At 35.3% G+C, this 27,991-nt stretch overlaps 1 protein-coding gene and 14 non-coding genes across 15 annotated transcripts; all 15 read right to left on the bottom strand.

Moving 5' to 3' along the window:
• Positions 1-1,762: 1,762 nt before the first annotated feature.
• Positions 1,763-1,926, bottom strand: LOC148607734 (U1 spliceosomal RNA). The gene has a single exon (XR_015915712.1). It is a non-coding gene; the product is annotated as a U1 spliceosomal RNA (small nuclear RNA).
• A 906-nt stretch (positions 1,927-2,832) lies between these two features.
• On the bottom strand, positions 2,833-2,993 carry LOC148607733 (U1 spliceosomal RNA). Its single transcript, XR_015915717.1, has one exon. It is a non-coding gene; the product is annotated as a U1 spliceosomal RNA (small nuclear RNA).
• A 4,283-nt stretch (positions 2,994-7,276) lies between these two features.
• LOC148607732 (uncharacterized) lies at positions 7,277-10,873 on the bottom strand. The gene is made up of 2 exons (XM_088545359.1): positions 10,836-10,873; positions 7,277-8,567 (listed from the first exon to the last, which is right to left on the bottom strand). The coding sequence occupies exon 2, from the start codon at positions 8,548-8,550 to the stop codon at positions 7,753-7,755; it is 798 nt and encodes a 265-aa protein (XP_088401485.1). The 5' UTR covers positions 8,551-8,567; positions 10,836-10,873; the 3' UTR covers positions 7,277-7,752.
• On the bottom strand, positions 10,712-10,875 carry LOC148607731 (U1 spliceosomal RNA). Its single transcript, XR_015915711.1, has one exon. It is a non-coding gene; the product is annotated as a U1 spliceosomal RNA (small nuclear RNA).
• Positions 10,876-11,779: 904 nt separating this feature from the next.
• Positions 11,780-11,944, bottom strand: LOC148607730 (U1 spliceosomal RNA). Its single transcript, XR_015915716.1, has one exon. It is a non-coding gene; the product is annotated as a U1 spliceosomal RNA (small nuclear RNA).
• A 909-nt stretch (positions 11,945-12,853) lies between these two features.
• LOC148607729 (U1 spliceosomal RNA) lies at positions 12,854-13,017 on the bottom strand. Its single transcript, XR_015915714.1, has one exon. It is a non-coding gene; the product is annotated as a U1 spliceosomal RNA (small nuclear RNA).
• A 2,719-nt stretch (positions 13,018-15,736) lies between these two features.
• On the bottom strand, positions 15,737-15,900 carry LOC148607728 (U1 spliceosomal RNA). Its single transcript, XR_015915710.1, has one exon. It is a non-coding gene; the product is annotated as a U1 spliceosomal RNA (small nuclear RNA).
• A 908-nt stretch (positions 15,901-16,808) lies between these two features.
• On the bottom strand, positions 16,809-16,972 carry LOC148607727 (U1 spliceosomal RNA). The gene has a single exon (XR_015915709.1). It is a non-coding gene; the product is annotated as a U1 spliceosomal RNA (small nuclear RNA).
• Positions 16,973-17,882: 910 nt separating this feature from the next.
• LOC148607726 (U1 spliceosomal RNA) lies at positions 17,883-18,046 on the bottom strand. The gene has a single exon (XR_015915708.1). It is a non-coding gene; the product is annotated as a U1 spliceosomal RNA (small nuclear RNA).
• A 908-nt stretch (positions 18,047-18,954) lies between these two features.
• On the bottom strand, positions 18,955-19,118 carry LOC148607725 (U1 spliceosomal RNA). The gene has a single exon (XR_015915707.1). It is a non-coding gene; the product is annotated as a U1 spliceosomal RNA (small nuclear RNA).
• A 907-nt stretch (positions 19,119-20,025) lies between these two features.
• LOC148607724 (U1 spliceosomal RNA) lies at positions 20,026-20,189 on the bottom strand. The gene has a single exon (XR_015915702.1). It is a non-coding gene; the product is annotated as a U1 spliceosomal RNA (small nuclear RNA).
• Positions 20,190-21,097: 908 nt separating this feature from the next.
• LOC148607723 (U1 spliceosomal RNA) lies at positions 21,098-21,261 on the bottom strand. Its single transcript, XR_015915726.1, has one exon. It is a non-coding gene; the product is annotated as a U1 spliceosomal RNA (small nuclear RNA).
• An 876-nt stretch (positions 21,262-22,137) lies between these two features.
• On the bottom strand, positions 22,138-22,301 carry LOC148607722 (U1 spliceosomal RNA). The gene has a single exon (XR_015915700.1). It is a non-coding gene; the product is annotated as a U1 spliceosomal RNA (small nuclear RNA).
• A 906-nt stretch (positions 22,302-23,207) lies between these two features.
• On the bottom strand, positions 23,208-23,371 carry LOC148607721 (U1 spliceosomal RNA). Its single transcript, XR_015915695.1, has one exon. It is a non-coding gene; the product is annotated as a U1 spliceosomal RNA (small nuclear RNA).
• Positions 23,372-27,431: 4,060 nt separating this feature from the next.
• Positions 27,432-27,595, bottom strand: LOC148607720 (U1 spliceosomal RNA). Its single transcript, XR_015915715.1, has one exon. It is a non-coding gene; the product is annotated as a U1 spliceosomal RNA (small nuclear RNA).
• Between the last annotated feature and the right edge of the window lie 396 nt (positions 27,596-27,991).

Below are 27,991 nucleotides of genomic sequence, written 5' to 3'. Positions count from 1 at the left end.
TGATACATCAGTGCCCGATCGGGCACCTTCATCACTAGTCGGTACATCGGATCCCTGGGTGGATCCTTCACCGCTGGTTGGTACATCAGACCCCTCCTGGGATCCTTCACCACTCTTTGTTGACTCGGTGCTCGGTTGAGCACTTTCATCGCGTCTAGGTCGCCGACTAGTCGCCGCTGCCTTCCCACATTTGGCTCTCACATGACCAAATTCTCCACACTTAAGGCATTGAGCTTGCCTTCCTGCAACGGTAATCAAGACATCCCTACCATAAATTTTAGCTCGGTATGGCAAACTGCTATATTGACTGTCGGTTGAATACATTTTCCCAGAAACTACACCAGTTTTATACGTAACCTCTTCGAAGGTGTCAGTATCATGCCTCAGTGCAACCTCACTTCCGTATTTTCTTAGTCCCTCTTTCAACAGGTCTAGTTTTAAGTGCATTGGGAACCAATGCACTTTAAAACGAACTAAACGCCTATCTATCCGGCTAAAGAAGAGTGGAACTCCTTTCGCCTGGAAAGACCGCTCCATCGTAAGCCTCTCTACTGTGAGTGGGTGTTTGAAGGAAACAAACCAGTCACCATCTTCACCACACTTGTAGACGGCGTCTATCTCGTCACCATTGACTACTTCCTTCAAATATGGTATAACTTCACGTTGAGTAAACAATCTCTTCTTCAAACCAATTGCCAACCGGAGAGTCCTACCGGACACACTTCCATCTACATAGTGGTCCATTTTGGTAAATAAGGGATTCCTCACGGAATACACCTTAGGTATGAGTACAGAGGATCGACCTGGAGGAACCGCCTTTGTGATCACGGTATCCTCTGTACCAGGTAAGTATGCTGTAACACTGGTGCTACACAGACACCTTTCAGGAAAACTTTAATTTTCTGTCGGTTCTTTCTTAACTATTTCTTTGCAAAATTGTCCAAACTTTTGTTTAAATTTCTTGAAAATCACCTAAAAATTGTACTACAATAATTTGTCTATAAGTATGATTCATATTTCACAAATAACGGAATATCCGGCAGCATTGAACGTCGAGTTTGAAAACGATGCTAAGTAACTCTGTTCAAACGTATTTCGTACGTTTTCAATCATGTTCAAACGTATTTCGTACGTTTTCAATCATGGTATTTGCATATGAATATAAAACTGTTTGGTTTTTCTTCTTCGTTTCCCCCCCCCCCCTATTTCTTCATTCCGCCGAACTACATCTAAAAGCTGGCAAGAAAGGTCCCAGTTCTTTTAATTTCTTATAAATATACATTTCGCGCAACACGTAGGCTGCGTCTATTGAAAATTATGAGAAACTAGTCCCATTAGAATCGAAATAAATCACGGAAACTCCACGTTAGCATTGTTTTCCCACGGGCTGACCATGCATTTCTGTCGGTATTTAACCCCGAGCGATAGCGAGGGGTTAAATAAGGACGAAAATGGTCAGCCCGTGGGAAAACAATGCTAACGTGGAGTTTCCGTGATTTATTTCTTCGTTTTGAACTATTAAGTAAATTATTATGAACCAAGACATCACGGCTTACTTTTAAGGTGGATATATGTCTTGTTTCATGCAATATCAAATAACTTATTGAAAAATTATAACTTACTTCCATTAACAGTGCGGAGAAAAATTCCTTGATCGTGCTTTCTAATATAATTTTGAAACATACGTGGCGGACTTTAAATAACAGATACCAAAAGTGATTTAAGGGCTTTAATCTGCGTTTTTACTTTAAGTTATTATAGACGGGGGATAGCGCGAACGCAGTCCCCCACACTAAAAAATTGCGTACCCGAGTTGCCCACATTTGGGGCAATCGCAGGCTTCAGCCTAACCGGAGTGCAATGGAAAGGCCTCGACCTGGAGGAACCGCCTTTGTGATCACGGTATCCTCTGTACCAGGTAAGTATGCTGTAACACTGGTGCTACACAGACACCTTTCAGGAAAACTTTAATTTTCTGTCGGTTCTTTCTTAACTATTTCTTTGCAAAATTGTCCAAACTTTTGTTTAAATTTCTTGAAAATCACCTAAAAATTGTACTACAATAATTTGTCTATAAGTATGATTCATATTTCACAAATAACGGAATATCCGGCAGCATTGAACGTCGAGTTTGAAAACGATGCTAAGTAACTCTGTTCAAACGTATTTCGTACGTTTTCAATCATGTTCAAACGTATTTCGTACGTTTTCAATCATGGTATTTGCATATGAATATAAAACTGTTTGGTTTTTCTTCTTCGTTTCCCCCCCCCTATTTCTTCATTCCGCCGAACTACATCTAAAAGCTGGCAAGAAAGGTCCCAGTTCTTTTAATTTCTTATAAATATACATTTCGCGCAACACGTAGGCTGCGTCTATTGAAAATTATGAGAAACTAGTCCCATTAGAATCGAAATAAATCACGGAAACTCCACGTTAGCATTGTTTTCCCACGGGCTGACCATGCATTTCTGTCGGTATTTAACCCCGAGCGATAGCGAGGGGTTAAATAAGGACGAAAATGGTCAGCCCGTGGGAAAACAATGCTAACGTGGAGTTTCCGTGATTTATTTCTTCGTTTTGAACTATTAAGTAAATTATTATGAACCAAGACATCACCGCTTACTTTTAAGGTGGATATATGTCTTGTTTCATGCAATATCAAATAACTTATTGAAAAATTATAACTTACTTCCATTAACAGTGCGGAGAAAAATTCCTTGATCGTGCTTTCTAATATAATTTTGAAACATACGTGGCGGACTTTAAATAACAGATACCAAAAGTGATTTAAGGGCTTTAATCTGCGTTTTTACTTTAAGTTATTATAGACGGGGGATAGCGCGAACGCAGTCCCCCACACTAAAAAATTGCGTACCCGAGTTGCCCACATTTGGGGCAATCGCAGGCTTCAGCCTAACCGGAGTGCAATGGAAAGGCCTCGACCTGGAGGAACCTTTTTTTTAATTTCAAACAATTTATTCAGTAAAACTTCATACGTAATACATGACAATAAATTAAAACATAAATATCACAGATAATACATTGTGCATGTATACAGATATGAATAATGTAAGCATAAATATCAACTTTGTTATTGGTTAATGCAAGAAAGAACATTGGGATAAATAGTTATATCTCAAATCAATACATGATACATAGGTATATAATACCTTCTGACACAACAAAACATCTGAAGAGAAAAAAATTCAAATGCCCTGTTATTATAGTACTCCTGTAAATTACAAGACGCCACCCTCCCATTAACTCAAATAGGGAAAAAATACAAAAATTAAAACTTAAGGGTACTTTAATAGAATCAAGTTAATAAACCTATTACTTCAAGACTTATAATTCAGAAAAAAGTGATTTCTAAATCATCATCTTGTACTTTACAGAGTAAGTCACTTGAGCACCAAAACTCAGTGAACTTTAGTATTGGAAATCTATAAAAGTCAGCTTCAATACGTAATTTCAGCTGCTGTAAATAGAAAATATAAATATCATTTGGTAAAACATGTTTACCATCAAACTTTTTACTATTTCTTTTAATCCATACAGTTTTACAATATAAAGAAATCAACAATAATACCACACTTTTAGTTCTTCCAACAACATTAATATCTCTAAAAAGTATATGTTTATAATCTAAGGAAATACTTCCATTAGATAAAGAGAATATCCAATTCTTAATAAGAACAAATAAGTTTTTGACATCCCTACATTCGCAAAATAAATGAATTAAAGTTTCCGGTTCTCTGGCACAAAAAGTACATCTATTAGACTTATACACATTATGATTAAATAATAAACTATTAGTAGGCAAAACATTATGCACTACTTTATAAATAACATCTCTAGAAAAGCGATCAATAAACTTATCAAATACATTTTTAAATACAATTCTAAAATCCACTCCAGGATTTTTTTCAACAACTTTAGGAACATAAATTTCCTTTTCTAATAGAACCTTATACAAAACTTTTGTAGTTACACCCCTTAGATCTACATCACTACACAATTTTAAATCAATTAAAGCATCAATACAACATCTATAAAAGGACGAAATGACCTCACTGTGAGGCATGTTTAAAGATGTAAACAATTCATTATAAAATCGTAAAGAATAACCAGCCCAGTATATCGCATAATTGACAAACTTTACCTGTCTATTGTTAATAATATCGGACAAGTGTTTCAAGCGTAACGCTTTTAACTTTAAATCGATATTCACAATATTCAAACCACCCTGACTAAAATCTAAATATAAATTCTTACGACTAATCATTTCTACCTTATCATTCCATATAAACTTAAAAATACAACGTTGGAATTTAATTATCCAATGTTTAGACATCGGCACAACAGTACCTACATACCACAACTTAGATAAAGCACACGTATTTACAATAACTGATTTTTCTAATAAAGATAAACTTCTCAACCTCCATAATTTCAAGGTCTTTTCTAACTTAATAAAAATGGGATGCCATACATCATCCTGTGACAAATCATTACCACACTTAATACCTATTAATTTCATACTATCAACAAAATTTATACCAAATCTATGATTTTCTTTTCTACATTTCCAAGCACCTAACCACATACCTTTTGTTTTATTTTTATTAAGCTTGGAACCTGAACCTTTACCAAATAAATCAATCCAATATAAAAATTTATGTATACTTTTATCAGTAGTAACAATACCAGTACTATCATCGGCAAAAACAGATATTTTACAATTATCAACAGAACCAGGAATATTCATACCAATAATATCAGTATCGTTCACAACTTTACGAACAAAAGGTTCAAGACATAAAACATATAATAAAGGTGACAAACTACACCCTTGTTTGACAGATCTAGTGATCCGCACAGGGTCAGAAATAAAATTATTCACAATAACTGATGAAGACAAATCATGATATAAAATCTTGATCCATTTAATTAAATTCGGACCAAAATTAAATTTTTCTAAAACATTGAATAAAAAGGTATGATTAATACGATCAAATGCTTTCTCTTGATCAAGAGAAATGAAAGCACAATTAATATTCTTCTGATTAACATAGTCAATAATGTTCCTATGTAAATGGGCATTGTCTAAAATACTTCTGCCCCTAACAGCACAAGTTTGATCAACACCAATAATTTTATCAGAAACTAAACCCATTCTATTACAAATAATTTTACTTAAAATCTTAACATCAATATTAATTAAACTAATAGGACGATAACATTTAACATCAAAATGTCTAGAAACATCTTTACAAATAAGAGATATATAACTTGTTCTTTGACTAACTGACAAAGTATTTTCATCAAAAATATTATCATACAAATTTAATAACAAAGGTGCAAAAATGTCAATAAATTTGACATAAAATTCTTTGGGCAGTCCATCAGGCCCCGGTGATTTATTGTTATCCATACCTTTAACAGAGTTAATAATTTCATCCTCAGTAATATTAGATTCACAAATATCTCTATCATCATTATCTAACATAGGTAAATCATCTAAGAAATATTTCATAACATCAAAATCAATAGCTTCCTCTTTAAATAAATCACTATAAAAGTTTTCAAATTGCTTAATAATATCGCAATGTTTTGTAAAAATACCATCATCATTTCTAATTTCACAAATATTTTTCTTTTTTCCTCTACGAACTTCCTTTTGGAAAAAATATTGACTCGGAAGTTCACTATTATCTAGTAAATTTGCTTTACTTCTAATTTGAGCACCTCTAAAATCTTTAACATAATAATCTTTAATCTCATTCTTAAGTACATCAATTTGTTCTGAAAAATTACCTGGCGTTTTCTTTTCTAATTTACATAAATGAAAATATCGTTTCTCTAATTGTCTAATTACAGTATACTTAAGTTTATTTTTCTTTTTACAATAATCAATACAAAAGACCTTAATATTTTCTTTAAAATAATCCCACATATCAATACACATATCTAAACCATCGATAAAGTTAATAAACCACTCTCGAAAAGAAATACAAAAAGCTCTATCGTCTAATATAGAGGTGTTTAATTTCCAATAACCTTCACCTCTCTTTACATCAGTGTTATTTACAAACGATACATAAACACAATCATGATCAGAAAAAGCAAAAGGTAGAACGTCACAATTCTTAACAAAAGGTTTTAATTCACTAGAAAAGTACATGCAATCTAATCGACACGCAATATTATTACCCCGCCAGGTGACACATTTACAATTAGGATATAAATACCTATAAACGTCACAAAGGTCAAAATCAGATACAATGGTTCTTAATTTGTCAACACCTGTAGTACCTAAATGGGGATTTCCCCCGATCTTATCAAGTTTTGGATCCATAATACAATTAAAATCACCACCAAATATTTTACAATTCTGTGTCATTAGAAAAGGATATATATACTCAAAGAATTCTTTTCTATCACTACTATCATTAGGTGCATAAATATTAAACAATCTATACGGAACATTATCAATTTTAACATCAATAAATTGAAAACGTCCGTCTATATCTCTATGATATTTAACTACAACAAAATCTATAGAATGAGAAATAAAAATAGCTGTTCCCCTACTTAAATTAGAACCGAAGTTCCAAAAACATCTATACATATGTAAGTATTTATCTAAAATCTTACTTACTTTAGAATTCGAAACATGAGTTTCTTGTAAAAATAATATATCTATATATTTACGCAAACAAAATTGCTTCAATACATACTGACATTTCACATCTAATAATCCATTAATATTCAAAGTAGCACAATTGATTATGTTTTCTTTTTCAGATAAAGTCGTAATAATATTGATAATTAAGAACGGTATATAACTCAAAACGAATTAGCCAAATTATAATTACAGGTAACTTGCAAGAAATTAAATGTCTGGTTAGGGAAAAGAACAAAGAAACTAATTGCACTGTAAAAATTTAAATGTCCAAACAAAAGACAAAACACAGTAGATTTAAAAAATCTTTTGAAAATGCAACAGTATTTCAAACGGTCACAATGAAAGAATATGTAACGAAATTTTATCGTCTGCAAACAAAGATAAATTACAGGTAAGTTATAAACATTATGATAAGAAAAGTTTAAATACCTAAAGGAAGAAAATTGTTCAAGGTGAACTGATACAATAGACTTCTCCGAGATGCAAAAATTTAAATGTTTAGACAATAGAGCAATTAACTGTTTAAAACAGTTAACAGTGAAAATGATACTAACAACACAATAGGAAATAGAGCACACTCGACAATGACATGTGAGTATATTTTTAGTGTTAATAAAACGTTCTATCAAACAATGAACAGAAAATATTTGAGGCTCTAAGCATTTAACACTGAACAGAAATAAGCTAAATGAAACACATCTTGTCACGTATAAAATGAAAACGGCAAATATAGAAAGTGAAAAATTACCAATAACACATAATAATATACGATAATACAAAATAATAAACGAAAAGAGAAAAATACACCAATAGGTTGAGTAGTCCATGAACAGAAAGGCTATCAAAACAGGGGGGATAGAATAGTTCTCATTGTCCATAATCATTCCGTTTCATTGTCGTTTAACTAACATCAACAGCTGTGTCCTCCGTGTTCTCCGGGGCTGTTATCAAAGAAGGGAGGAAAGGCTTCATTTCCATTTCCTCCAAATCATCACTACCACCATAATCATTGCACTCCGCCGCTCTTCGCTTCTTGGTTACAGACTCCTCTGTACCATGCCTCATCCCGCGCTTGTCTTGCGGGGAAGCCATACTCTCCTTCTCCTTCTCTTGCCCCCTCCCGCGCTTGTCTTGCGGGGGCCCATACCTTCTTTATCCTGCCCCCTCCCGCGCTTGTCTTGCGGGGGGCCCATACTCTCTTTCTCCTGCCTCCTCCCGCGCCGGTCTTGCTGGGAAACCACATTCACCTCCTGCTCATCTGAAACTCTTGCTGCAGCAGCATATGAGGGTTTTCCTTTACTTGGGCAGGTAGCCCTCTGATGACCCACCTCATTACATTTTAGACATAATGAGGGTCTCCCTCTCATGGTTACAAGTATCCGCCTTCCAGCAACAGTCACCTTGTACGGTACCTTATGAACATCAGAATCTGGCATTTCAACCAGATAATTAATGACACCATTTTTTAACTTGGTGCCATCAATCACAGTGTCCTCAAAATCTTTCTTAATGATTTTTCCATAATTTTGTAGGAAATTGTCCACATAACAACTCTTCATATGTAGAGGATACCAATGTATTCTAATGGCAACTTGTCTCTTATCTAAACGCTCGAAATGGTATAGACTTCCACCTGGAGCCTCAAAAGTTTGTCCCGTGCCCAAAGCATCAACTGTATCAGTGGAACTCAACCCAAGATACCAATCTCCACCCTCATCGCACTTATAAATAGCTGTAATCAATGAAGGATTAATGGTTCCTTTCAGCGCCTCAAGCACTTGTCCTCTGGTATTAAACCACTTTTTCCCAAAATTGACCTTCAGTGTTTTACTCACTGCGTCAGCATCCAAATACTCCATTTTGATTCTGGAGGAACCTTTTTTTTTTTTTTTTTTTTAATTTCAAACAATTTATTCAGTAAAACTTCATACGTAATACATGACAATAAATTAAAACATAAATATCACAGATAATACATTGTGCATGTATACAGATATGAATAATGTATGCATAAATATCAACTTTGTTATTGGTTAATGCAAGAAAGAACATTGGGATAAATAGTTATATCTCAAATCAATACATGATACATAGGTATATAATACCTTCTGACACAACAAAACATCTGAAGAGAAAAAAATTCAAATGCCCTGTTATTATAGTACTCCTGTAAATTACAAGACGCCACCCTCCCATTAACTCAAATAGGGAAAAAATACAAAAATTAAAACTTAAGGGTACCTTAATAGAATCAAGTTAATAAACCTATTACTTCAAGACTTATAATTCAGAAAAAAGTGATTTCTAAATCATCATCTTGTACTTTACAGAGTAAGTCACTTGAGCACCAAAACTCAGTGAACTTTAGTATTGGAAATCTATAAAAGTCAGCTTCAATACGTAATTTCAGCTGCTGTAAATAGAAAATATAAATATCATTTGGTAAAACATGTTTACCATCAAACTTTTTACTATTTCTTTTAATCCATACAGTTTTACAATATAAAGAAATCAACAATAATACCACACTTTTAGTTCTTCCAACAACATTAATATCTCTAAAAAGTATATGTTTATAATCTAAGGAAATACTTCCATTAGATAAAGAGAATATCCAATTCTTAATAAGAACAAATAAGTTTTTGACATCCCTACATTCGCAAAATAAATGAATTAAAGTTTCCGGTTCTCTGGCACAAAAAGTACATCTATTAGACTTATACACATTATGATTAAATAATAAACTATTAGTAGGCAAAACATTATGCACTACTTTATAAATAACATCTCTAGAAAAGCGATCAATAAACTTATCAAATACATTTTAAATACAATTCTAAAATCCACTCCAGGATTTTTTTCAACAACTTTAGGAACATAAATTTCCTTTTCTAATAGAACCTTATACAAAACTTTTGTAGTTACACCCCTTAGATCTACATCACTACACAATTTTAAATCAATTAAAGCATCAATACAACATCTATAAAAGGACGAAATGACCTCACTGTGAGGCATGTATAAAGATGTAAACAATTCATTATAAAATCGTAAAGAATAACCAGCCCAGTATATCGCATAATTGACAAACTTTACCTGTCTATTGTTAATAATATCGGACAAGTGTTTCAAGCGTAACGCTTTTAACTTTAAATCGATATTCACAATATTCAAACCACCCTGACTAAAATCTAAATATAAATTCTTACGACTAATCATTTCTACCTTATCATTCCATATAAACTTAAAAATACAACGTTGGAATTTAATTATCCAATGTTTAGACATCGGCACAACAGTACCTACATACCACAACTTAGATAAAGCACAAGTATTTACAATAATTGATTTTTTTATTATTATTATTATTATTATTATTATTATTTTTCATTATTTTATGAAGAGACTTTGATCTTAATTTTAATATTTTCCTTGCATTAAATGTTCTTGCCGTAATATGGCCCTGGTCGCCGAAATGGCAATAAACAACAACAATCAATCAATCAATCCCAGTTCTTTTAATTTCTTATAAATATACATTTCGCGCAACACGTAGGCTGCGTCTATTGAAAATTATGAGAAACTAGTCCCATTAGAATCGAAATAAATCACGGAAACTCCACGTTAGCATTGTTTTCCCACGGGCTGACCATGCATTTCTGTCGGTATTTAACCCCGAGCGATAGCGAGGGGTTAAATAAGGACGAAAATGGTCAGCCCGTGGGAAAACAATGCTAACGTGGAGTTTCCGTGATTTATTTCTTCGTTTTGAACTATTAAGTAAATTATTATGAACCAAGACATCACCGCTTACTTTTAAGGTGGATATATGTCTTGTTTCATGCAATATCAAATAACTTATTGAAAAATTATAACTTACTTCCATTAACAGTGCGGAGAAAAATTCCTTGATCGTGCTTTCTAATATAATTTTGAAACATACGTGGCGGACTTTAAATAACAGATACCAAAAGTGATTTAAGGGCTTTAATCTGCGTTTTTACTTTAAGTTATTATAGACGGGGGATAGCGCGAACGCAGTCCCCCACACTAAAAAATTGCGTACCCGAGTTGCCCACATTTGGGGCAATCGCAGGCTTCAGCCTAACCGGAGTGCAATGGAAAGGCCTCGACCTGGAGGAACCGCCTTTGTGATCACGGTATCCTCTGTACCAGGTAAGTATGCTGTAACACTGGTGCTACACAGACACCTTTCAGGAAAACTTTAATTTTCTGTCGGTTCTTTCTTAACTATTTCTTTGCAAAATTGTCCAAACTTTTGTTTAAATTTCTTGAAAATCACCTAAAAATTGTACTACAATAATTTGTCTATAAGTATGATTCATATTTCACAAATAACGGAATATCCGGCAGCATTGAACGTCGAGTTTGAAAACGATGCTAAGTAACTCTGTTCAAACGTATTTCGTACGTTTTCAATCATGTTCAAACGTATTTCGTACGTTTTCAATCATGGTATTTGCATATGAATATAAAACTGTTTGGTTTTTCTTCTTCGTTCCCCCCCCTATTTCTTCATTCCGCCGAACTACATCTAAAAGCTGGCAAGAAAGGTCCCAGTTCTTTTAATTTCTTATAAATATACATTTCGCGCAACACGTAGGCTGCGTCTATTGAAAATTATGAGAAACTAGTCCCATTAGAATCGAAATAAATCACGGAAACTCCACGTTAGCATTGTTTTCCCACGGGCTGACCATGCATTTCTGTCGGTATTTAACCCCGAGCGATAGCGAGGGGTTAAATAAGGACGAAAATGGTCAGCCCGTGGGAAAACAATGCTAACGTGGAGTTTCCGTGATTTATTTCTTCGTTTTGAACTATTAAGTAAATTATTATGAACCAAGACATCACCGCTTACTTTTAAGGTGGATATATGTCTTGTTTCATGCAATATCAAATAACTTATTGAAAAATTATAACTTACTTCCATTAACAGTGCGGAGAAAAATTCCTTGATCGTGCTTTCTAATATAATTTTGAAACATACGTGGCGGACTTTAAATAACAGATACCAAAAGTGATTTAAGGGCTTTAATCTGCGTTTTTACTTTAAGTTATTATAGACGGGGGGTAGCGCGAACGCAGTCCCCCACACTAAAAAAATTGCGTACCCGAGTTGCCCACATTTGGGGCAATCGCAGGCTTCAGCCTAACCGGAGTGCAATGGAAAGGCCTCGACCTGGAGGAACCGCCTTTGTGATCACGGTATCCTCTGTACCAGGTAAGTATGCTGTAACACTGGTGCTACACAGACACCTTTCAGGAAAACTTTAATTTTCTGTCGGTTCTTTCTTAACTATTTCTTTGCAAAATTGTCCAAACTTTTGTTTAAATTTCTTGAAAATCACCTAAAAATTGTACTACAATAATTTGTCTATAAGTATGATTCATATTTCACAAATAACGGAATATCCGGCAGCATTGAACGTCGAGTTTGAAAACGATGCTAAGTAACTCTGTTCAAACGTATTTCGTACGTTTTCAATCATGTTCAAACGTATTTCGTACGTTTTCAATCATGGTATTTGCATATGAATATAAAACTGTTTGGTTTTTCTTCTTCGTTTCCCCCCCCCCCCTATTTCTTCATTCCGCCGAACTACATCTAAAAGCTGGCAAGAAAGGTCCCAGTTCTTTTAATTTCTTATAAATATACATTTCGCGCAACACGTAGGCTGCGTCTATTGAAAATTATGAGAAACTAGTCCCATTAGAATCGAAATAAATCACGGAAACTCCACGTTAGCATTGTTTTCCCACGGGCTGACCATGCATTTCTGTCGGTATTTAACCCCGAGCGATAGCGAGGGGTTAAATAAGGACGAAAATGGTCAGCCCGTGGGAAAACAATGCTAACGTGGAGTTTCCGTGATTTATTTCTTCGTTTTGAACTATTAAGTAAATTATTATGAACCAAGACATCACCGCTTACTTTTAAGGTGGATATATGTCTTGTTTCATGCAATATCAAATAACTTATTGAAAAATTATAACTTACTTCCATTAACAGTGCGGAGAAAAATTCCTTGATCGTGCTTTCTAATATAATTTTGAAACATACGTGGCGGACTTTAAATAACAGATACCAAAAGTGATTTAAGGGCTTTAATCTGCGTTTTTACTTTAAGTTATTATAGACGGGGGATAGCGCGAACGCAGTCCCCCACACTAAAAAATTGCGTACCCGAGTTGCCCACATTTGGAGCAATCGCAGGCTTCAGCCTAACCGGAGTGCAATGGAAAGGCCTCGACCTGGAGGAACCGCCTTTGTGATCACGGTATCCTCTGTACCAGGTAAGTATGCTGTAACACTGGTGCTACACAGACACCTTTCAGGAAAACTTTAATTTTCTGTCGGTTCTTTCTTAACTATTTCTTTGCAAAATTGTCCAAACTTTTGTTTAAATTTCTTGAAAATCACCTAAAAATTGTACTACAATAATTTGTCTATAAGTATGATTCATATTTCACAAATAACGGAATATCCGGCAGCATTGAACGTCCAGTTTGAAAACGATGCTAAGTAACTCTGTTCAAACGTATTTCGTACGTTTTCAATCATGTTCAAACGTATTTCGTACGTTTTCAATCATGGTATTTGCATATGAATATAAAACTGTTTGGTTTTTCTTCTTCGTTTCCCCCCCCCCCTATTTCTTCATTCCGCCGAACTACATCTAAAAGCTGGCAAGAAAGGTCCCAGTTCTTTTAATTTCTTATAAATATACATTTCGCGCAACACGTAGGCTGCGTCTATTGAAAATTATGAGAAACTAGTCCCATTAGAATCGAAATAAATCACGGAAACTCCACGTTAGCATTGTTGGTTACAGACCACCAATTCAACCAATGAGCATTCGGAACGTACGCAAAAATAGTCCTACGCAGAAATTACCCCTGTTCCTCATAGTGCTGTGAAAAAAGTTCTCATCTTATTTAAAAAATTTAAACAGTTTCTGAAAGGAAAAACATTTCTGTACATTTTATAGGTGCATTTTGCTTCTTGTGATGTGAAGCCTAATCTCCATAATGATTTTTAAATATACCCCTATCTTGTGAAAACACTGGGATTTCCCATGCTATTTATAGACCCTTCACTTCCGGTGACCAGTACTGCACTGCAAGTCTGCTAACCCCACATGCCATTCTGAGGATTGTGAGCTGACATATGTAGAATCATGCTGATATATAGTCATCTGCAGGTTAAAGTTAAGGTAAAGTCCAGAGAAGCCATTGAATATTGTGAAATTAGCATAGAAGCCTATGGGAAGTGGAATTAGTGGTTTTTAGCCTTAAGCTGAAGCCATGGCAAAATGAAAAGTTTCTTGAAATAGCTTTAAACTACTTGAAGATCTTGTTAACTTTGCCATGAGAGGAATACACTACAAAAATCCTTCAAAATATGCATTTTTTTAAGTTATAGGTCCAAATTATGGAAAATTGGTCTTTTTGGCTGATTTTTATGTCCTATCTTGTAAAAAGTGTAGAAAATTTAGTAAAAATATCAAATATTAAACTTTGAGGGCTATATTTACCTAAATATGGTAGTAATAAGCACTTGAAATCAAGTTTTGTGTAGATTTGAGCAAAAATTAGGTTAGAAATGAGGAAAAACTCACTTTCATTACTGCGGTTAAGGCCATATAAGCATTCCCCTATGGCAACATGGAAAATCCATTATTGAGCACTTTTTTTGCTTTAGGTGCCCTTTACTGGTCATGTTTTAATGTGAAAACACTGTATTTACAAATTTAAAGCCAAATATATCACCTTTTGTGAAAATTTAAAGATTTAGGATTTTTGACATGTGATCAAGAAAAAGGGGGAGGCAAGTCAGAAATAAATTTTTAAAAATAGACCAATTTCTCAGAAAATGATTACTTTTAAAACTATTTCTTCATTAATATTGTTAAAAAACAAGTTGTGATTGATATTTTTTATTTGAAAAGTCAGAAAAAGTTCTTTGCAAATATTTAATGCATTTCAGTATGGTAGAATATTTTCACTTTTTTGCTCGCACAACTTGGTTACCCTATATTTAAAAATCAAATATTTAAAAAAGTGCTTGTCACATTTCACTGAAACTTTGCAAATGCATTCAGTATGTGTGTAGGAAGATACCTGTATAGTTATTTATTTTTTCTAAGACAAAAAGTGACTCTTTAGGTTACAGACCACCAATTCAACCAATGAGCATTCGGAACGTACGCAAAAATAGTCCTACGCAGAAATTACCCCTGTTCCTCATAGTGCTGTGAAAAAAGTTCTCATCTTATTTAAAAAATTTAAACAGTTTCTGAAAGGAAAAACATTTCTGTACATTTTATAGGTGCATTTTGCTTCTTGTGATGTGAAGCCTAATCTCCATAATGATTTTTAAATATACCCCTATCTTGTGAAAACACTGGGATTTCCCATGCTATTTATAGACCCTTCACTTCCGGTGACCAGTACTGCACTGCAAGTCTGCTAACCCCACATGCCATTCTGAGGATTGTGAGCTGACATATGTAGAATCATGCTGATATATAGTCATCTGCAGGTTAAAGTTAAGGTAAAGTCCAGAGAAGCCATTGAATATTGTGAAATTAGCATAGAAGCCTATGGGAAGTGGAATTAGTGGTTTTTAGCCTGTTTTCCCACAGGCTGACCATGCATTTCTGTCGGTATTTAACCCCGAGCGATAGCGAGGGGTTAAATAAGGACGAAAATGGTCAGCCCGTGGGAAAACAATGCTAACGTGGAGTTTCCGTGATTTATTTCTTCGTTTTGAACTATTAAGTAAATTATTATGAACCAAGACATCACCGCTTACTTTTAAGGTGGATATATGTCTTGTTTCATGCAATATCAAATAACTTATTGAAAAATTATAACTTACTTCCATTAACAGTGCGGAGAAAAATTCCTTGATCGTGCTTTCTAATATAATTTTGAAACATACGTGGCGGACTTTAAATAACAGATACCAAAAGTGATTTAAGGGCTTTAATCTGCGTTTTTACTTTAAGTTATTATAGACGGGGGATAGCGCGAACGCAGTCCCCCACACTAAAAAATTGCGTACCCGAGTTGCCCACATTTGGGGCAATCGCAGGCTTCAGCCTAACCGGAGTGCAATGGAAAGGCCTCGACCTGGAGGAACCGCCTTTGTGATCACGGTATCCTCTGTACCAGGTAAGTATGCTGTAACACTGGTGCTACACAGACACCTTTCAGGAAAACTTTAATTTTCTGTCGGTTCTTTCTTAACTATTTCTTTGCAAAATTGTCCAAACTTTTGTTTAAATTTCTTGAAAATCACCTAAAAATTGTACTACAATAATTTGTCTATAAGTATGATTCATATTTCACAAATAACGGAATATCCGGCAGCATTGAACGTCGAGTTTGAAAACGATGCTAAGTAACACTGTTCAAACGTATTTCGTACGTTTTCAATCATGTTCAAACGTATTTCGTACGTTTTCAATCATGGTATTTGCACATGAATATAAAACTGTTTGGTTTTTCTTCTTCGTTTCCCCCCCCCCCTATTTCTTCATTCCGCCGAACTACATCTAAAAGCTGGCAAGAAAGGTCCCAGTTCTTTTAATTTCTTATAAATATACATTTCGCGCAACACGTAGGCTGCGTCTATTGAAAATTATGAGAAACTAGTCCCATTAGAATCGAAATAAATCACGGAAACTCCACGTTAGCATTGTTTTCCCACGGGCTGACCATGCATTTCTGTCGGTATTTAACCCCGAGCGATAGCGAGGGGTTAAATAAGGACGAAAATGGTCAGCCCGTGGGAAAACAATGCTAACGTGGAGTTTCCGTGATTTATTTCTTCGTTTTGAACTATTAAGTAAATTATTATGAACCAAGACATCACCGCTTACTTTTAAGGTGGATATATGTCTTGTTTCATGCAATATCAAATAACTTATTGAAAAATTATAACTTACTTCCATTAACAGTGCGGAGAAAAATTCCTTGATCGTGCTTTCTAATATAATTTTGAAACATACGTGGCGGACTTTAAATAACAGATACCAAAAGTGATTTAAGGGCTTTAATCTGCGTTTTTACTTTAAGTTATTATAGACGGGGGATAGCGCGAACGCAGTCCCCCACACTAAAAAATTGCGTACCCGAGTTGCCCACATTTGGGGCAATCGCAGGCTTCAGCCTAACCGGAGTGCAATGGAAAGGCCTCGACCTGGAGGAACCGCCTTTGTGATCACGGTATCCTCTGTACCAGGTAAGTATGCTGTAACACTGGTGCTACACAGACACCTTTCAGGAAAACTTTAATTTTCTGTCGGTTCTTTCTTAACTATTTCTTTGCAAAATTGTCCAAACTTTTGTTTAAATTTCTTGAAAATCACCTAAAAATTGTACTACAATAATTTGTCTATAAGTATGATTCATATTTCACAAATAACGGAATATCCGGCAGCATTGAACGTCGAGTTTGAAAACGATGCTAAGTAACTCTGTTCAAACGTATTTCGTACGTTTTCAATCATGTTCAAACGTATTTCGTACGTTTTCAATCATGGTATTTGCATATGAATATAAAACTGTTTGGTTTTTCTTCTTCGTTTCCCCCCCCCCCCCTATTTCTTCATTCCGCCGAACTACATCTAAAAGCTGGCAAGAAAGGTCCCAGTTCTTTTAATTTCTTATAAATATACATTTCGCGCAACACGTAGGCTGCGTCTATTGAAAATTATGAGAAACTAGTCCCATTAGAATCGAAATAAATCACGGAAACTCCACGTTAGCATTGTTTTCCCACGGGCTGACCATGCATTTCTGTCGGTATTTAACCCCGAGCGATAGCGAGGGGTTAAATAAGGACGAAAATGGTCAGCCCGTGGGAAAACAATGCTAACGTGGAGTTTCCGTGATTTATTTCTTCGTTTTGAACTATTAAGTAAATTATTATGAACCAAGACATCACCGCTTACTTTTAAGGTGGATATATGTCTTGTTTCATGCAATATCAAATAACTTATTGAAAAATTATAACTTACTTCCATTAACAGTGCGGAGAAAAATTCCTTGATCGTGCTTTCTAATATAATTTTGAAACATACGTGGCGGACTTTAAATAACAGATACCAAAAGTGATTTAAGGGCTTTAATCTGCGTTTTTACTTTAAGTTATTATAGACGGGGGATAGCGCGAACGCAGTCCCCCACACTAAAAAATTGCGTACCCGAGTTGCCCACATTTGGGGCAATCGCAGGCTTCAGCCTAACCGGAGTGCAATGGAAAGGCCTCGACCTGGAGGAACCGCCTTTGTGATCACGGTATCCTCTGTACCAGGTAAGTATGCTGTAACACTGGTGCTACACAGACACCTTTCAGGAAAACTTTAATTTTCTGTCGGTTCTTTCTTAACTATTTCTTTGCAAAATTGTCCAAACTTTTGTTTAAATTTCTTGAAAATCACCTAAAAATTGTACTACAATAATTTGTCTATAAGTATGATTCATATTTCACAAATAACGGAATATCCGGCAGCATTGAACGTCGAGTTTGAAAACGATGCTAAGTAACTCTGTTCAAACGTATTTCGTACGTTTTCAATCATGTTCAAACGTATTTCGTACGTTTTCAATCATGGTATTTGCATATGAATATAAAACTGTTTGGTTTTTCTTCTTCGTTTCCCCCCCCCCCTATTTCTTCATTCCGCCGAACTACATCTAAAAGCTGGCAAGAAAGGTCCCAGTTCTTTTAATTTCTTATAAATATACATTTCGCGCAACACGTAGGCTGCGTCTATTGAAAATTATGAGAAACTAGTCCCATTAGAATCGAAATAAATCACGGAAACTCCACGTTAGCATTGTTTTCCCACGGGCTGACCATGCATTTCTGTCGGTATTTAACCCCGAGCGATAGCGAGGGGTTAAATAAGGACGAAAATGGTCAGCCCGTGGGAAAACAATGCTAACGTGGAGTTTCCGTGATTTATTTCTTCGTTTTGAACTATTAAGTAAATTATTATGAACCAAGACATCACCGCTTACTTTTAAGGTGGATATATGTCTTGTTTCATGCAATATCAAATAACTTATTGAAAAATTATAACTTACTTCCATTAACAGTGCGGAGAAAAATTCCTTGATCGTGCTTTCTAATATAATTTTGAAACATACGTGGCGGACTTTAAATAACAGATACCAAAAGTGATTTAAGGGCTTTAATCTGCGTTTTTACTTTAAGTTATTATAGACGGGGGATAGCGCGAACGCAGTCCCCCACACTAAAAAATTGCGTACCCGAGTTGCCCACATTTGGGGCAATCGCAGGCTTCAGCCTAACCGGAGTGCAATGGAAAGGCCTCGACCTGGAGGAACCGCCTTTGTGATCACGGTATCCTCTGTACCAGGTAAGTATGCTGTAACACTGGTGCTACACAGACACCTTTCAGGAAAACTTTAATTTTCTGTCGGTTCTTTCTTAACTATTTCTTTGCAAAATTGTCCAAACTTTTGTTTAAATTTCTTGAAAATCACCTAAAAATTGTACTACAATAATTTGTCTATAAGTATGATTCATATTTCACAAATAACGGAATATCCGGCAGCATTGAACGTCGAGTTTGAAAACGATGCTAAGTAACTCTGTTCAAACGTATTTCGTACGTTTTCAATCATGTTCAAACGTATTTCGTACGTTTTCAATCATGGTATTTGCATATGAATATAAAACTGTTTGGTTTTTCTTCTTCGTTTCCCCCCCCCCTATTTCTTCATTCCGCCGAACTACATCTAAAAGCTGGCAAGAAAGGTCCCAGTTCTTTTAATTTCTTATAAATATACATTTCGCGCAACACGTAGGCTGCGTCTATTGAAAATTATGAGAAACTAGTCCCATTAGAATCGAAATAAATCACGGAAACTCCACGTTAGCATTGTTTTCCCACGGGCTGACCATGCATTTCTGTCGGTATTTAACCCCGAGCGATAGCGAGGGGTTAAATAAGGACGAAAATGGTCAGCCCGTGGGAAAACAATGCTAACGTGGAGTTTCCGTGATTTATTTCTTCGTTTTGAACTATTAAGTAAATTATTATGAACCAAGACATCACCGCTTACTTTTAAGGTGGATATATGTCTTGTTTCATGCAATATCAAATAACTTATTGAAAAATTATAACTTACTTCCATTAACAGTGCGGAGAAAAATTCCTTGATCGTGCTTTCTAATATAATTTTGAAACATACGTGGCGGACTTTAAATAACAGATACCAAAAGTGATTTAAGGGCTTTAATCTGCGTTTTTACTTTAAGTTATTATAGACGGGGGATAGCGCGAACGCAGTCCCCCACACTAAAAAATTGCGTACCCGAGTTGCCCACATTTGGGGCAATCGCAGGCTTCAGCCTAACCGGAGTGCAATGGAAAGGCCTCGACCTGGAGGAACCGCCTTTGTGATCACGGTATCCTCTGTACCAGGTAAGTATGCTGTAACACTGGTGCTACACAGACACCTTTCAGGAAAACTTTAATTTTCTGTCGGTTCTTTCTTAACTATTTCTTTGCAAAATTGTCCAAACTTTTGTTTAAATTTCTTGAAAATCACCTAAAAATTGTACTACAATAATTTGTCTATAAGTATGATTCATATTTCACAAATAACGGAATATCCGGCAGCATTGAACGTCGAGTTTGAAAACGATGCTAAGTAACTCTGTTCAAACGTATTTCGTACGTTTTCAATCATGTTCAAACGTATTTCGTACGTTTTCAATCATGGTATTTGCATATGAATATAAAACTGTTTGGTTTTTCTTCTTCGTTTCCCCCCCCCCCTATTTCTTCATTCCGCCGAACTACATCTAAAAGCTGGCAAGAAAGGTCCCAGTTCTTTTAATTTCTTATAAATATACATTTCGCGCAACACGTAGGCTGCGTCTATTGAAAATTATGAGAAACTAGTCCCATTAGAATCGAAATAAATCACGGAAACTCCACGTTAGCATTGTTTTCCCACGGGCTGACCATGCATTTCTGTCGGTATTTAACCCCGAGCGATAGCGAGGGGTTAAATAAGGACGAAAATGGTCAGCCCGTGGGAAAACAATGCTAACGTGGAGTTTCCGTGATTTATTTCTTCGTTTTGAACTATTAAGTAAATTATTATGAACCAAGACATCACCGCTTACTTTTAAGGTGGATATATGTCTTGTTTCATGCAATATCAAATAACTTATTGAAAAATTATAACTTACTTCCATTAACAGTGCGGAGAAAAATTCCTTGATCGTGCTTTCTAATATAATTTTGAAACATACGTGGCGGACTTTAAATAACAGATACCAAAAGTGATTTAAGGGCTTTAATCTGCGTTTTTACTTTAAGTTATTATAGACGGGGGATAGCGCGAACGCAGTCCCCCACACTAAAAAATTGCGTACCCGAGTTGCCCACATTTGGGGCAATCGCAGGTTTCAGCCTAACCGGAGTGCAATGGAAAGGCCTCGACCTGGAGGAACCGCCTTTGTGATCACGGTATCCTCTGTACCAGGTAAGTATGCTGTAACACTGGTGCTACACAGACACCTTTCAGGAAAACTTTAATTTTCTGTCGGTTCTTTCTTAACTATTTCTTTGCAAAATTGTCCAAACTTTTGTTTAAATTTCTTGAAAATCACCTAAAAATTGTACTACAATAATTTGTCTATAAGTATGATTCATATTTCACAAATAACGGAATATCCGGCAGCATTGAACGTCGAGTTTGAAAACGATGCTAAGTAACTCTGTTCAAACGTATTTCGTACGTTTTCAATCATGGTATTTGCATATGAATATAAAACTGTTTGGTTTTTCTTCTTCGTTTCCCCCCCCCCTATTTCTTCATTCCGCCGAACTACATCTAAAAGCTGGCAAGAAAGGTCCCAGTTCTTTTAATTTCTTATAAATATACATTTCGCGCAACACGTAGGCTGCGTCTATTGAAAATTATGAGAAACTAGTCCCATTAGAATCGAAATAAATCACGGAAACTCCACGTTAGCATTGTTTTCCCACGGGCTGACCATGCATTTCTGTCGGTATTTAACCCCGAGCGATAGCGAGGGGTTAAATAAGGACGAAAATGGTCAGCCCGTGGGAAAACAATGCTAACGTGGAGTTTCCGTGATTTATTTCTTCGTTTTGAACTATTAAGTAAATTATTATGAACCAAGACATCACCGCTTACTTTTAAGGTGGATATATGTCTTGTTTCATGCAATATCAAATAACTTATTGAAAAATTATAACTTACTTCCATTAACAGTGCGGAGAAAAATTCCTTGATCGTGCTTTCTAATATAATTTTGAAACATACGTGGCGGACTTTAAATAACAGATACCAAAAGTGATTTAAGGGCTTTAATCTGCGTTTTTACTTTAAGTTATTATAGACGGGGGATAGCGCGAACGCAGTCCCCCACACTAAAAAATTGCGTACCCGAGTTGCCCACATTTGGGGCAATCGCAGGCTTCAGCCTAACCGGAGTGCAATGGAAAGGCCTCGACCTGGAGGAACCGCCTTTGTGATCACGGTATCCTCTGTACCAGGTAAGTATGCTGTAACACTGGTGCTACACAGACACCTTTCAGGAAAACTTTAATTTTCTGTCGGTTCTTTCTTAACTATTTCTTTGCAAAATTGTCCAAACTTTTGTTTAAATTTCTTGAAAATCACCTAAAAATTGTACTACAATAATTTGTCTATAAGTATGATTCATATTTCACAAATAACGGAATATCCGGCAGCATTGAACGTCGAGTTTGAAAACGATGCTAAGTAACTCTGTTCAAACGTATTTCGTACGTTTTCAATCATGTTCAAACGTATTTCGTACGTTTTCAATCATGGTATTTGCATATGAATATAAAACTGTTTGGTTTTTCTTCTTCGTTTCCCCCCCCCTATTTCTTCATTCCGCCGAACTACATCTAAAAGCTGGCAAGAAAGGTCCCAGTTCTTTTAATTTCTTATAAATATACATTTCGCGCAACACGTAGGCTGCGTCTATTGAAAATTATGAGAAACTAGTCCCATTAGAATCGAAATAAATCACGGAAACTCCACGTTAGCATTGTTTTCCCACGGGCTGACCATGCATTTCTGTCGGTATTTAACCCCGAGCGATAGCGAGGGGTTAAATAAGGACGAAAATGGTCAGCCCGTGGGAAAACAATGCTAACGTGGAGTTTCCGTGATTTATTTCTTCGTTTTGAACTATTAAGTAAATTATTATGAACCAAGACATCACCGCTTACTTTTAAGGTGGATATATGTCTTGTTTCATGCAATATCAAATAACTTATTGAAAAATTATAACTTACTTCCATTAACAGTGCGGAGAAAAATTCCTTGATCGTGCTTTCTAATATAATTTTGAAACATACGTGGCGGACTTTAAATAACAGATACCAAAAGTGATTTAAGGGCTTTAATCTGCGTTTTTACTTTAAGTTATTATAGACGGGGGATAGCGCGAACGCAGTCCCCCACACTAAAAAATTGCGTACCCGAGTTGCCCACATTTGGGGCAATCGCAGGCTTCAGCCTAACCGGAGTGCAATGGAAAGGCCTCGACCTGGAGGAACCGCCTTTGTGATCACGGTATCCTCTGTACCAGGTAAGTATGCTGTAACACTGGTGCTACACAGACACCTTTCAGGAAAACTTTAATTTTCTGTCGGTTCTTTCTTAACTATTTCTTTGCAAAATTGTCCAAACTTTTGTTTAAATTTCTTGAAAATCACCTAAAAATTGTACTACAATAATTTGTCTATAAGTATGATTCATATTTCACAAATAACGGAATATCCGGCAGCATTGAACGTCGAGTTTGAAAACGATGCTAAGTAACTCTGTTCAAACGTATTTCGTACGTTTTCAATCATGTTCAAACGTATTTCGTACGTTTTCAATCATGGTATTTGCATATGAATATAAAACTGTTTGGTTTTTCTTCTTCGTTTCCCCCCCCTATTTCTTCATTCCGCCGAACTACATCTAAAAGCTGGCAAGAAAGGTCCCAGTTCTTTTAATTTCTTATAAATATACATTTCGCGCAACACGTAGGCTGCGTCTATTGAAAATTATGAGAAACTAGTCCCATTAGAATCGAAATAAATCACGGAAACTCCACGTTAGCATTGTTTTCCCACGGGCTGACCATGCATTTCTGTCGGTATTTAACCCCGAGCGATAGCGAGGGGTTAAATAAGGACGAAAATGGTCAGCCCGTGGGAAAACAATGCTAACATGGAGTTTCCGTGATTTATTTCTTCGTTTTGAACTATTAAGTAAATTATTATGAACCAAGACATCACCGCTTACTTTTAAGGTGGATATATGTCTTGTTTCATGCAATATCAAATAACTTATTGAAAAATTATAACTTACTTCCATTAACAGTGCGGAGAAAAATTCCTTGATCGTGCTTTCTAGGTTACAGACCACCAATTCAACCAATGAGCATTTGGAACGTACGCAAAAATAGTCCTACGCAGAAATTACCCCTGTTCCTCATAGTGCTGTGAAAAAAGTTCTCATCTTATTTAAAAAATTTAAACAGTTTCTGAAAGGAAAAACATTTCTGTACATTTTATAGGTGCATTTTGCTTCTTGTGATGTGAAGCCTAATCTCCATAATGATTTTTAAATATACCCCTATCTTGTGAAAACACTGGGATTTCCCATGCTATTTATAGACACTTCACTTCCGGTGACCAGTACTGCACTGCAAGTCTGCTAACCCCACATGCCATTCTGAGGATTGTGAGCTGACATATGTAGAATCATGCTGATATATAGTCCTCTGCAGGTTAAAGTTAAGGTAAAGTCCAGAGAAGCCATTGAATATTGTGAAATTAGCATAGAAGCCTATGGAAAGTGGAATTAGTGGTTTTTAGCCTTAAGCTTAAGCCATGGCAAAATGAAAAGTTTCTTGAAATAGCTTTAAACTACTTGAAGATCTTGTTAACTTTGCCATGAGAGGAATACACTACAAAAATCCTTCAAAATATGCATTTTTTTAAGTTATAGGTCCAAATTATGGAAAATTGGTCTTTTTGGCTGATTTTTATGTCCTATCTTGTAAAAAGTGTAGAAAATTTAGTAAAAATATCAAATATTAAACTTTGAGGGCTATATTTACCTAAATATGGTGGTAATAAGCACTTGAAATCAAGTTTTGTGTAGATTTGAGCAAAAATTAGGTTAGAAATGAGGAAAAACTCACTTTCATTACTGCGGTTAAGGCCATATCAGCATTCCCCTATGGCAACATGGAAAATCCATTATTGAGTACTTTTTTTGCTTTAGGTGCCCTTTACTGGTCATGTTTTAATGTGAAAACACTGTATTTACAAATTTAAAGCCAAATATATCACCTTTTGTGAAAATTTAAAGATTTAGGATTTTTGACATGTGATCAAGAAAAAGGGGGAGGCATGTCAGAAATAAATTTTTAAAAATAGACCAATTTCTCAGAAAATGATTACTTTTAAAACTATTTCTTCATTAATATTGTTAAAAAACAAGTTGTGATTGATATTTTTTATTTGAAAAGTCAGAAAAAGTTCTTTGCAAATATTTAATGCATTTAAGTATGGTAGAATATTGTCACTTTTTTGCTCGCACAACTTGGTTACCCTATATTTAAAAATCAAATATTTAAAAAAGTGCTTGTCACATTTCACTGAAACTTTGCAAATGCATTCAGTATGTGTGTAGGAAGATACCTGTATAGTTATTTATTTTTTTCTAAGACAAAAAGTGACCCTTTAGGTTACAGACCACCAATTCAACCAATGAGCATTTGGAACGTACGCAAAAATAGTCCTACGCAGAAATTACCCCTGTTCCTCATAGTGCTGTGAAAAAAGTTCTCATCTTATTTAAAAAATTTAAACAGTTTCTGAAAGGAAAAACATTTCTGTACATTTTATAGGTGCATTTTGCTTCTTGTGATGTGAAGCCTAATCTCCATAATGATTTTTAAATATACCCCTATCTTGTGAAAACACTGGGATTTCCCATGCTATTTATAGACACTTCACTTCCGGTGACCAGTACTGCACTGCAAGTCTGCTAACCCCACATGCCATTCTGAGGATTGTGAGCTGACATATGTAGAATCATGCTGATATATAGTCCTCTGCAGGTTAAAGTTAAGGTAAAGTCCAGAGAAGCCATTGAATATTGTGAAATTAGCATAGAAGCCTATGGAAAGTGGAATTAGTGGTTTTTAGCCTTAAGCTTAAGCCATGGCAAAATGAAAAGTTTCTTGAAATAGCTTTAAACTACTTGAAGATCTTGTTAACTTTGCCATGAGAGGAATACACTACAAAAATCCTTCAAAATATGCATTTTTTTAAGTTATAGGTCCAAATTATGGAAAATTGGTCTTTTTGGCTGATTTTTATGTCCTATCTTGTAAAAAGTGTAGAAAATTTAGTAAAAATATCAAATATTAAACTTTGAGGGCTATATTTACCTAAATATGGTGGTAATAAGCACTTGAAATCAAGTTTTGTGTAGATTTGAGCAAAAATTAGGTTAGAAATGAGGAAAAACTCACTTTCATTACTGCGGTTAAGGCCATATCAGCATTCCCCTATGGCAACATGGAAAATCCATTATTGAGTACTTTTTTTGCTTTAGGTGCCCTTTACTGGTCATGTTTTAATGTGAAAACACTGTATTTACAAATTTAAAGCCAAATATATCACCTTTTGTGAAAATTTAAAGATTTAGGATTTTTGACATGTGATCAAGAAAAAGGGGGAGGCATGTCAGAAATAAATTTTTAAAAATAGACCAATTTCTCAGAAAATGATTACTTTTAAAACTATTTCTTCATTAATATTGTTAAAAAACAAGTTGTGATTGATATTTTTTATTTGAAAAGTCAGAAAAAGTTCTTTGCAAATATTTAATGCATTTAAGTATGGTAGAATATTGTCACTTTTTTGCTCGCACAACTTGGTTACCCTATATTTAAAAATCAAATATTTAAAAAAGTGCTTGTCACATTTCACTGAAACTTTGCAAATGCATTCAGTATGTGTGTAGGAAGATACCTGTATAGTTATTTATTTTTTTCTAAGACAAAAAGTGACCCTTTAGGTTACAGACCACCAATTCAACCAATGAGCATTTGGAACGTACGCAAAAATAGTCCTACGCAGAAATTACCCCTGTTCCTCATAGTGCTGTGAAAAAAGTTCTCATCTTATTTAAAAAATTTAAACAGTTTCTGAAAGGAAAAACATTTCTGTACATTTTATAGGTGCATTTTGCTTCTTGTGATGTGAAGCCTAATCTCCATAATGATTTTTAAATATACCCCTATCTTGTGAAAACACTGGGATTTCCCATGCTATTTATAGACACTTCACTTCCGGTGACCAGTACTGCACTGCAAGTCTGCTAACCCCACATGCCATTCTGAGGATTGTGAGCTGACATATGTAGAATCATGCTGATATATAGTCCTCTGCAGGTTAAAGTTAAGGTAAAGTCCAGAGAAGCCATTGAATATTGTGAAATTAGCATAGAAGCCTATGGAAAGTGGAATTAGTGGTTTTTAGCCTTTCTAATATAATTTTGAAACATACGTGGCGGACTTTAAATAACAGATACCAAAAGTGATTTAAGGGCTTTAATCTGCGTTTTTACTTTAAGTTATTATAGACGGGGGATAGCGCGAACGCAGTCCCCCACACTAAAAAATTGCGTACCCGAGTTGCCCACATTTGGGGCAATCGCAGGTTTCAGCCTAACCGGAGTGCAATGGAAAGGCCTCGACCTGGAGGAACCGCCTTTGTGATCACGGTATCCTCTGTACCAGGTAAGTATGCTGTAACACTGGTGCTACACAGACACCTTTCAGGAAAACTTTAATTTTCTGTCGGTTCTTTCTTAACTATTTCTTTGCAAAATTGTCCAAACTTTTGTTTAAATTTCTTGAAAATCACCTAAAAATTGTACTACAATAATTTGTCTATAAGTATGATTCATATTTCACAAATAACGGAATATCCGGCAGCATTGAACGTCGAGTTTGAAAACGATGCTAAGTAACTCTGTTCAAACGTATTTCGTACGTTTTCAATCATGTTCAAACGTATTTCGTACGTTTTCAATCATGGTATTTGCATATGAATATAAAACTGTTTGGTTTTTCTTCTTCGTTTCCCCCCCCCCCTATTTCTTCATTCCGCCGAACTACATCTAAAAGCTGGCAAGAAAGGT

Source organism: Perna viridis, chromosome 9, assembly GCF_037379345.1.
Source record: "Perna viridis isolate PV_CMFRI_1.1 ecotype Kerala chromosome 9, ASM3737934v1, whole genome shotgun sequence".
NCBI lineage: Eukaryota > Metazoa > Mollusca > Bivalvia > Mytilida > Mytilidae > Perna > Perna viridis.
This window is presented reverse-complemented; position numbering and strand designations above follow the sequence as displayed.

Coding starts and splice junctions, on each gene's coding strand:
- LOC148607732 (XM_088545359.1), bottom strand. CDS start 8,550: ATGGAGTATTTGGATGCTGACGCAGTGAGTAAAACACTGAAGGTCAAT.